This window comes from Bombyx mandarina, chromosome 18 (genome assembly GCF_030267445.1).
Source record: "Bombyx mandarina strain Sakado chromosome 18, ASM3026744v2".
Taxonomy (NCBI): Eukaryota; Metazoa; Arthropoda; class Insecta; order Lepidoptera; family Bombycidae; genus Bombyx; species Bombyx mandarina.
The window spans coordinates 5,143,155-5,154,300 of NC_143224.1; the positions used below are offsets into that span (position 1 = coordinate 5,143,155).

An 11,146-nucleotide genomic window follows, 5' to 3' on the forward strand; every position below is an offset into this window, starting at 1 on the left:
GTTGGTCACGTAATATTTTGAAAGTGTTTGAAGTTTGATTTAAGGCTTAAAGAGTTGTCAGAGGTGAAAAGTCGTGGACGACTTCAATAGTTAGTCTGATCAGATATCGAAACATCTAAAAATGATGGCCAGTACCTGTTGGGACTTCCTTTTCCTTATTCCTTCCTCAATCCCCTATCCACGCCATCTGTTGACACTACAAGAAAAACTATGCGCGTATGAAAATGGCGCGAAGTGTGTAAAAAAAAAACTAAAACACGGTGCCGGTGCAAAAACAATAAAATTGTGATTTGTTGATCAATCAGCACATATAACTCTCGCCAGTGAGAAAATATAATAGTGCATCAACGAAATACAGAGTGAGTCCTAAAACTTATCCTTTTTCCAGTCCCAAACATCTAAATTCAAAACATATTTAGTGGTCCGTTTCGAGCGCGAATAACCTATGGTAACTAGGGGCATATTAGTTAGAAAACTCTAGTTCTACATTTCATTTCGCTTTAATCTTATCCTAATAACAATATAACTATAATTTATAATATTATTTTACTATTTAAAGCATAAAATAACAATATATTTTTTATAAATCTCGAGTGACGTAGGTAGTTCAAAAAATTTATCGGTTGTAAAAATAGCATTCATTTGAAACATATTTTTTGTATTCAGATTCAAATTATATTAAAATTTGTATTGTTACTATAATTTACGTATTCTATAATGTCAGAACTCAAATTAAAACTCCTAACAAGTCATCGTGAATATGTTTTTAAGGACATACAAATACTTTATAACTTATCACAACAAATTGCATCAGATTCGTCAAAATTATCTCAATTCAATGTTCGATACAAACGTCTAGATGTTTTACGGCAAGAATATTTAGATCTAACTAATCAAATAAATGCGTTAAAACTTGAAATTAATCCTAAAGACAAAATCGATATGCAAGTTGTTAAGGCATTTGACGACATGTATTACGCGATATCGGAAGCGTCTAACGCCGACCCCGGCAACGCCGGCGCACCCGCGTCGCATTACGTCTCACCCAAGCCGTTTGGTCAGCAAGTACGTTTACCAAAAATTAATTTAATCAAGTTTGATGGTAGAATTGAGCAATGGCGGACTTTTTATGATACATTTACGTCGCTTGTACACGAGAATGAAAATATTACAGCAATTGAGAAATTTCATTATTTAATATCGTGTCTATCGGGTGCTGCTTTATCGATTGCCAAAGGGGTACCTGTTACATCTGATAATTATCAAATAGTTTTCGACGCACTAGTGGGTCGATTTGAAAATAAAAGGTTATTAGCTACATCTTATTTAGACAAAATTATACAATTTCAGCAATTGAAAAGTTCTAACATTAATGATTTATTGACATTAAATAATTTATTATATGAAAGTGTCAATGCCCTCAAGGCAATAAACATTCCCAATCTTGGTGAATTTATATTATTCTATTTGGCGTCCCGTACTTTAGACAGTGACACTCGTAAAAGATTTGAATCACAGTTACAGGAAAATTCAAATAACCTACCTACTATAAACGACTTACTAACTTTTTTACAAAACTATGTTAAAATACTAGAGGTTAGTGAACCAAGCTCGTCATCTGTTGTACGTATACAACAAACTAATAAACAACTCACAAATTATAAGAGTGCACCTCGCAATGAATGTTTTTCTAAAAAACTTTATTTGAAATCAACATCATTGCCCGTTAATTCAAATATATCTTCAAGTGTCAACACCGGCGCACCGTGTAGCTGTTGTGAACAACAACATAATCTATATAAGTGTCCTAAATTTCAAGCTTTAGGCATACAAGACCGGCTTAATTTAGTGACATCAAAATCTTTATGTAAAAACTGTTTACGCCAAAATCATAACATTAACAAATGTTATTCAAAATTAAATTGTTCTACTTGAGGACAACGACATCATACGCTTCTCCATGAGGTCAATACAGCTGTGAGTGGCATGGTCACAGTTGACGTACGCCCGGACGAGATCACACGTAATCCCACCTTCGAGTCTAGCACTGCAGCCTCCACTAATGCGTATGTGGGCTACAGTCGCTCGGTGGTTCTTTTGGGTACTTGTGTAGTTCGCGTTCGTCATCTTCGCAGTACTAATCAATCATTTCTTGTACGTGCGTTGATTGATAGTGGTGCTCAAGATTGTTTCATTACCAAGTCATGTTGTCAACGTTTGGGCTTACCATTACGTCGCTGTCCATTAACCGTAGTTGGTCTAGGTCAAAATGCTGTACATCACGTGACTGGAGTTACTTCTTGCACTGTACTTTCTCGTACTTCAGAAAATCCTCATTTCAACATTAATCCTATCGTAGTAAATACTATAACGAGTAAAATGCCTGCTACAAACTTACCTAGTAATCTTCGTGATTCTTTTAAACATCTGGTCCTCGCTGACGAGAATTTTGATAAACCATCAAATGTAGATTTACTACTTGGCGCAGAACTGTTCCATAGTATTTATGACGGTCAACGCGTTCAGCCCAGTCATGATCTACCGGTAGCTTTACACAGCGTATTTGGTTGGGTCATCACCGGCAAACTTGATACAAACCATTTACCTCCGCCAACAATATCTTCTCTCTTAGCATCCACACGTTCTCTGGACGAGGGAATTAAGCGATTCTGGGAGATCGAAGAACCTCCAAATCAGGTTATCTTAAACCCTGAAGATATTAAATGTGAACAAATGTACTCAAATCTAACGTATCGTAATCCCGACGGCAGATATGTTGTACCTATGCTTCTCAAAGAACCTATCAGTCAACTAGGCGATTCTTTCAACCAATCTTTCTCTCGGCTCGTTAACCTAGAACGACGCCTTGATCGAAACTTAGAGTTGAAAAAAGAGTACACCGCCTTTATGCGCGAATACAAGTTGTTAGGGCATATGGAGCTTAGCGGTGACTCGAATAAAATCGGGCAGTATATAATTCCTCATCATTGTGTCATTCGCCCGGAAAGTACAACGACTAAACTTAGGGTTGTATTCGATGCTAGCGCCAAAACTACCAATGGCAAATCTCTTAACGATCTTGTATATACTGGTCCAAAACTTCAAAACGATATAGGAGATATACTTACAAAATTTCGGTTGCATGCTGTTGTTTTTACTGCCGACATCAGTAAGATGTATCGAAACATCGAACTCAGGCCAGAAGACCGAAGATGGCAGCATATACTTTGGCGCGATTCTCCTTCTGATCCTGTAACTGAGTATGAGCTGAAAACGGTAACCTACGGGGTTACGAGTTCCCCTTATCTGGCAATACGTACTCTGCATCAATTAGCCTCTGACTACGAAAAAGAGTGGCCCTTAGCTGCTGCTAGTCTTCGTCATGATACTTTCATGGATGACATCACCGTTGGTGCTACATGTATTGAAACTGCACTGAAACATAGAGAAGAGTTAATACAAATGTTAGCGCGTGCTAAGTTCGAATTACGTAAATGGAGTAGCAACTCACCCGAATTCCTCACCCAGATACCAACGGAACATTGTCAAGTTCCAAAAACATTTTGTGATGAAAAACAAAAACAAAGTATCAAGATTCTTGGAGTCCAATGGGATCCAGCTGATGATAACTTCACTTATGCTTTATCAGAACTCGCTCCAGGGAATACAAAACGTGCTATTCTATCAAACGTCGCCAGAATTTATGATCCACTCGGATGGTTGGCCCCAATGGTTCTAATAGCTAAGCTTACCTTACAAGAACTATGGCGCCTTCAGCTTGACTGGGATGAAACTGTACCGTCAGATATGTTGTCTCAGTGGCATCTATTTACATCTGAGTTTCACTATCTGAAGGATATTAAAATTCCTCGACTAATTGTACTTCCTCATTCAAAATCATACGAACTTGTAGGTTTTTGTGATGGATCTACCAAGGCTTATGGTTGTTCTGTGTACTTACGTATCACTACCGACACTGAAATTACATCTCACTTGCTTATTGCAAAATCTAAAGTAGCTCCATTAAAAGTTCTTACTGTCAACCGATTGGAGCTATGTAGTGCTGTATTACTAGCAAAAATATTGAAGCATATTAGTAATTTACTAAAAGAAACTCAAACCTCAAACATAACAATTTCAAAGATATGGGCATTCACTGATAGCTCGACTGTACTATCATGGCTGCAAACAGCACCTCATCGTCTTAAAACTTTCGTTGCACACCGTGTCGTGAAGCTGTTAGATAATTTGTCTGTCGAAAATTGGTATCATGTGCCAACGTATGATAATCCAGCAGATTACTGCAGTCGTGGTCTTACCTGCTCTCAGCTTGTGGCTTGTTCCACTTGGTGGACAGGACCCAAATGGATAATCTCGAATTCTTCTACATGGCCGGTGTCTGAAAAATTACCTTATTTAAAGGAATTAGCCGAAGTAAAATCCAGCTTCTTGTGCCATGTTCTTTTGGAATCTTCTAACAATAGTATTCTAACTCAGTTAATTGAGAAGTACTCTTCATTGTTGAGGCTACAACGCATCTTTGCCTGGTGTCGACGTTTTATTGCAAACGCAACTCGTACGCCAGAAAAACGTATCAAATCTTTTTTAACTTTTACAGAACTAGAAGACTCTCTCTTTACCATTGTAAAACATGTTCAATCTCTTACATTCGCTAGCGAAATTAGTGCCATTAAAAGTGGAAAATCTTGTTCTCGCACTATAATAAAGTTAGCGCCAATTCTAGATCAACGGGGTCTGTTACGAGTGGGGGGACGATTAAAAAATGCAAACTTGCCACAATCAGCTATAAATCCGTTATTATTGCCAAAAACCTCCCATTTTTCTCTGATTATTATTGATTATTACCATCGTTTATTTCTACACTGTGGACCTCGTGCGTTACAATCTTTAATTCAAAGAAAATTTTGGATCCTAGGTATTCGTAATCTTATTAGATCGCGGCTTTCAAAATGCGTCACCTGTTTCAAAGTAAATCCTATACCCCTTCAACCTGTAATGGGTGATCTTCCCTCTATCCGAGTTCAAGCAGCTCGTTGCTTTCAAAATATAGGTGTCGACTTTGCAGGACCTTTTATCGTGAAAGAAAGTCGCAGACGAAATGCCAAAACATATAAAACTTATGCCTGTATATTTGTCTGTCTAGCGGTTAAGGCAATTCACATTGAATTGGTAACTGAGCTCTCCACCTCGGCCTTTATTGCTGCTCTAGATAGGTTTGTATCCCGTCGTGGTTTATGTAGTACTATTATTTCGGACTGTGGTTCGAATTTCGTGGGTGCTAAACGCTATCTTAGCGAGATGCATCAATTAATGCTAAGTAAGAATCTTGAAGTTGAGTCTATTTTGATAAACCGAGGAATCCAATGGAAACTAAACCCTCCAACCGGAAGTCATTTTGGAGGTATATTTGAAAGTGGGGTAAAATCGATGAAGTATCACCTGAAACGGGTAATCGGAAGTCAAATATTAACCTTTGAAGAGCTAACAACAATTCTTACCAAAATCGAAGCTATTCTCAATTCACGACCATTAATTTCGGTATCTTCTGACCCTAACGAGGTAGACGTATTGACACCTGGGCATTTCTTGACAGGGAGCCCTCTAGTGAGCTTACCCGAGCCTCTCCTTGCTGATATACAAATGTCAGTTCGTTCTAGATGGCAGATGTTACAAAAGCTAACTCAACGTTTTTGGCGTGTCTGGCATTTGGATTATCTTCATACATTACAGCAACGCGCTAAATGGTTTAAACAACACGGTAACGTTAAGCTGGGAGATATAGTTATGATCGTGGATCAAAACCTTCCACCGTTGGAATGGCGTATCGGCAGAATTAGCATAATTCATCCCGGTTCTGATGGCGTGGTACGGGTTGTCACTGTCCAAACAGCTCACGGTCTGCTGCGCCGACCAGTTACAAAGTTGTGTCCTTTGCCAATTCACGAAAACTTGTAACCTTTATAATTTACTTTATACTATTATCTAATTTAATATAATAGTTTATTTATTCACATAATTATTATTTTTATCTTAATTATTACTTTATTCTTACCATATTATTATCTCTAATTCACTAGGTACCTTAGTTACCACAGCTTATTATCTTATTAAAATCTTTTGAAATCCTCCAATGATTTCAAGTGGGGGGAAATGTTGGGACTTCCTTTTCCTTATTCCTTCCTCAATCCCCTATCCACGCCATCTGTTGACACTACAAGAAAAACTATGCGCGTATGAAAATGGCGCGAAGTGTGTAAAAAAAAAACTAAAACACGGTGCCGGTGCAAAAACAATAAAATTGTGATTTGTTGATCAATCAGCACATATAACTCTCGCCAGTGAGAAAATATAATAGTGCATCAACGAAATACAGAGTGAGTCCTAAAACTTATCCTTTTTCCAGTCCCAAACATCTAAATTCAAAACAGTACCAAGTTTAACTACAGTCACGAGTCAGTGAGGAAATCGTTGAAAGAAAATTTGTCTAAAATAATACAATCATATTCGGTAACATTGTTTATTGAAAATAATAAACATTTCCTTCATAAATTTACATTCATATTTCAGCATCATTTAAACGGTATTATTTTACATTAATTATTTTTATCTACACATTAAAAGCAAGTACACGAAGTCGTGGTGTCTATAAAAAACTTTACAGAACTACAAATGCCGTTTACTTACTATATATTTACGTAAACAGCATAAACAAATTGAGCCAGGCTGTTGACGTGCGTGCTCTGGCACAAAATCAATGGATTCAATTTTCCAAATAAATAATTTCGAGAAATCTTATTCGTAAATTCTCTATGAAAATTGTTCATACTAAATGATATAACCAGTGTTTTGCAAAGGGCGATAGAAAATTCAGGAAGTAATGAAAAGAATCTTAAGTACAAATAATAAATAAATAAATAACAAACAAGCCTTTATTGCTGTTAGATTTTAAGTTATTTAATTAAACATAAAATGAAAACAATAGAGGTAAGAAAACTATAAGTTAACTAAAACGTATTCTCGGCATTCTTAAGTACATGTCCCGTAACATAAAATAGGTTATAGCAAACGGTCTGAAAAAATACTTTGGGCCAATTAATGCGAATCGTGACATTTCAATATTAAATGAATTGATCATCACATTTATGGAGTCAGTCAATTTGGAATTTTGACTTGTGTAAGATAGTAATAAATAGAAAATAGTATAGTGATAAGATCTCGTGCTCAGTCTTATATCGTCTCTTGATGAAGACGTTCGGAAAAGAAATATAGTTCGTAAGTCACAACGAAATATTTGAAACCGGTTTCTTTTTATTTCGGGAATTTCTACAACTATTCATAGCCCGATACATATTTCTACTAGGCTTCTTCAGTTCACCGATAGATGAAGAAGCTACAGGAGCAAGCGATATTACACCAGACCATTTTTGTTTGCATACTTTTTAGTCTGCAAAGTTTCCGAATTTTTTATTGAGTTAGCAATGTTCTTTGTTTTGTAGTTCTGTGAAATTTCAGTTCAGACTTTACGCTTCAATTTAAGCAGAAATTTTAACTCTTACACACAAAGATACATGTAAGTGTTAATCCTAGTTATTGGCACTTTATTTTAAAATTTATCACTTTTGTTATTTAATTACAAAGATGGTCATATCAACAAAAGATACCCAAGTATTATAGAAATAAATTTGCTATAGTATAATACTAGAAATATTATTACAGGAATACTTTTATCCGGTTAATTAAACATCAATTTTATTAAATATGTTGATTGGCATATCCATGATAGCACTTTCCACTGGATTATGATTTATGGTCAGTTTTAGAGACTACGGCTTGCTCTAAACGCCATGATAATTTGGAGTCCCTAAAACAATCCGTACGATTGGCAGTGAAAATTTTTCCCATGGAAAGAGTGTGTGCTTCTATTGATAACTGGCCTCAACGTTTAAAGGACTGTATTGCAGCCAATGGAGGCCACTTCGAATAAGCTTTTTATACTTTAAATTGTTTTATATTTATGTATTAAACTAACACACTGTAAAAGTAATAAATGTTATTCGCCATAGATTTTTTTTTGTTTTCCTTTGTAACAATATTTATGGCCAGACTAAGTATATGTCCGGGTGTGCTATGCAGGCTAGCTTCATTCAAAACTATATCCCTTATGTATAAACATAACGTACACCTGCCATATGAATACCTATCTAAATGGAGATTCTAGAAGATTATGGCAAACCATCATGAAGACAACGTTGACACCTTAATCAGTTTTTGGTTCACAAAGTGCTGATGGCGAAAAAATTTTTTTTTTATTGCCCTTGTAGGCAGACGAGCATACGTCCCACCTGATGGTGAGTGGTTACCATCGCCCATGGACTTCAGCAATGCCAGGGGCAGAGCCAAGCCGCTGCCTACCGCTTAATACTCTCCACAAGCCTCGTTTGAAGAAGGACATGTCATAGCGCTCGGGAAACACCGTGGAGGGGAGCTCATTCCATAGCCGGATGGTACGTGGCAAAAAAGATCTCTGGAAACGCACTGTGGATGACCGCAGTGGCTCCAGGTAGTATGGATGAACTCTACTCCGGTGGCGGGCGGTGCGATGGTAAAAACGAGATGCCGGTATCATCTCGAACAATGTTGGAAAGTCAGTCGTTCATAATCATGAAATATATTTTCGAAGCGTCGGAAATAATTTCTTAGCTAGTTAAATAGTTTATTTATATTGGAAAATAAAATAGAGGTTTTTTTGTTGTTGTCAATAATCGATACAAACGACGAATACAAACTCTTTTCAAACCTCATTTCATACCAAGGAAAATAATAATCATTTTAGAGCCGCAGGTTATAAATGATTTCTGAAATGCACTGTGTAAGCTTCGTATGCTTATCAGTGCGTTGCAAAATTCTGACCATCGTAGTTCATAGTAATCTGTAATAAAATAATAAAAAAGCGACGAAATCGGATAAACCTTCAATTATGATTACGTCTTATTTTATTTATACCTTACCTTCTAGTTAACTTTAATTTATTTACAAGCAGTCATGAATATCTATTTGTAAGCTAGGATATCAGTTTCATAGAGATAATCTTTAATAAGTAATGAAAAGTTTATATTATAAGCAACTTGGACGGGTTTTTGAAATATTTTTTAAAACAAAATACATTTTAGTTGTAACGATAAAGATTCAAGAAATAGTTCAAAAATAATTTCAATTAGATTAAAATATTTTTGACGCGATTAAAATAATAGACATCTAATTAATTAGTAGACTTGTTTTTAATATTGGAAAATTTTGGTCATTTCATTTTTGTTTTGTTTGCAATATTAAAAGGTATTTGCTTGGATGAATTAACCAGCTCTCGGCCGACTGTAAATTGGTTATCGAGGCCCATAGACATCACAACCCGAATGTCGCCATTCACCTTGAGACATGAAGTGGAAACTTCAATTGGATTGTGGATCGGCTGTTTCATAAAGTGCCTTGTGAACCGCCAGCTGATTACATTCTCGCTCACGACTCGGTCGTGCGCGGACGTGCTTTCCGATCCGTGGCCCGCTTGCGAGCTGCGTCTCTGAACTCACAGCTGTGCTCGACAGTGTAGTGACCGTGAATACATCGTGCGTACAATCCAGTAGTGCGGACGTGCCGATCCGTTGATCGCTTGCGATCTGCGTATCGAGGTCCATTTTTGTGCGCTAAAGTTTTGTAACCGCGAACCCACCCTTACCAACTGCCTTTTTCAAGGCAAAACCAATCGCTACGTTCAGCTTCCTGTGGCACTCACAGGCTAGCGATTTCCTAACCCTTCCCAAAAACAACAGTCTTTTTCAAGACTAGACCCCCGCTCGCGATTCTGCCTGCTGTAGCACTATACAGCCCGAGCGGGTTCCTTTCCTTTTCCCCGCCGATTGCCGTTTTCACGGCATAGGCATTCCCCCCCCCTGCTCCTTGCTGTCCTGCAGCACAGGGGGGTTACAAATCCTATCCGGGGCCTCGCCTTTCGGCGAGTTCAACAAAAGTCCCGGGGCCGCCCCCCCCGGGCAAGAAGCAAGAAGAAACATGGAAGAAAGTGCAAGTGTTTGTGACAGTGATCTTGTCGGGTTCCTCCGGGATAGGTACCCGACAATTAGGGCCGAATATTTAGCATTTAGGGCCTCTCGTGGCAATCCCTCCCCCCCCGCGTCCGTCGCCGCGTTTCTCAACCGTGCCTCGGAGGCACGCCGCGCGCCCCCCGCCGCCGCGTCAAGTTCGAGCGCACGTTCCCACGATGCGGCTCACGTAGCGCCTAACGCTACCCCCACCCCCGCGCCCGCGTCGATTACGTCATCGCTCGTATCGTCCGTCGCGACCTCCGTAGTCTCAAGTTCAGGCTCCGATACGGAATCGGAGATGGACTTTGAATCCGCGTCCAGCCCTCAGCCCGGAACCTCGGATGGTTTCCAAACAGTGACACGTGGAAAGAAGCGTACTCGCGCCGTGGAGTCCCGGAACTCCACGACAAAACAGACGAAATCCGCGTCCGCCTCTCGACCGAAAGTAGTAGTTACACCGGAGTCGGACTCCGCGCGCCGCGTAACCCCACCGCCGCGTCCCAAGCCCGCGCCCGCTCCCAAAGTAGCTGCCCCGCCCCCGCTGATACTTCAAGAGAAGACAGCGTGGAATCGCGTGTCCCAGGCCCTTCAGGCAAATAAAATTAACTACACCCATGCGCGTAACGTCGCGCATGGGATTCAGATCAAGGTCGCAACGCCGGGCGACCATAGGGCCCTCTCAGCATACCTCCGAAAGGAGAACATAGGTTTCCACACCTATGCTCTTCAGGAGGACCGCGAGCTCCGCGTAGTAATACGCGGAGTCCCTAAGGAGCTAGAAATAGACTACATTAAGGAGGATCTGACCGCTCAGGCCCTCCCGATAGTTAATGTGCACCGGATGCACAGCGGGCGGGGCAAACAGCCCTACAACATGATACTCGTCGCGTTGGAGCCAACCCCGGAGGCGAAAAAGAAGATCTCATGCCTCTCGACAGTCTGCGGCCTATCCGGGGTCTCCATCGAAGCCCCCCATAAGCGTGGCACTCCCGGGCAGTGCTACAGGTGCCAACTCTATGGCCACTCGGCGC

The 11,146-nt window shown here is 39.5% G+C and overlaps 1 protein-coding gene across 1 annotated transcript; it reads left to right on the forward strand.

Moving 5' to 3' along the window:
• The first annotated feature begins 717 nt into the window (after positions 1-717).
• On the forward strand, positions 718-5,976 carry LOC149500953 (uncharacterized). Its single transcript, XM_089734949.1, has 3 exons — positions 718-1,065; positions 1,966-4,434; positions 5,752-5,976. The coding sequence occupies exons 1-3, from the start codon at positions 718-720 to the stop codon at positions 5,974-5,976; spliced, it is 3,042 nt and encodes a 1,013-aa protein (XP_089591075.1).
• Positions 5,977-11,146: the final 5,170 nt, after the last annotated feature.

Coding starts and splice junctions, on each gene's coding strand:
- LOC149500953 (XM_089734949.1), top strand. CDS start 718: ATGTCAGAACTCAAATTAAAACTCCTAACAAGTCATCGTGAATATGTT. Junction 1,066..1,965: donor CCAAGCCGTTTGGTCAGCAA/GTACGTTTACCA, acceptor CTTCTCCATGAG/GTCAATACAGCTGTGAGTGG. Junction 4,435..5,751: donor ATTTAAAGGAATTAGCCGAA/GTAAAATCCAGC, acceptor CATACATTACAG/CAACGCGCTAAATGGTTTAA.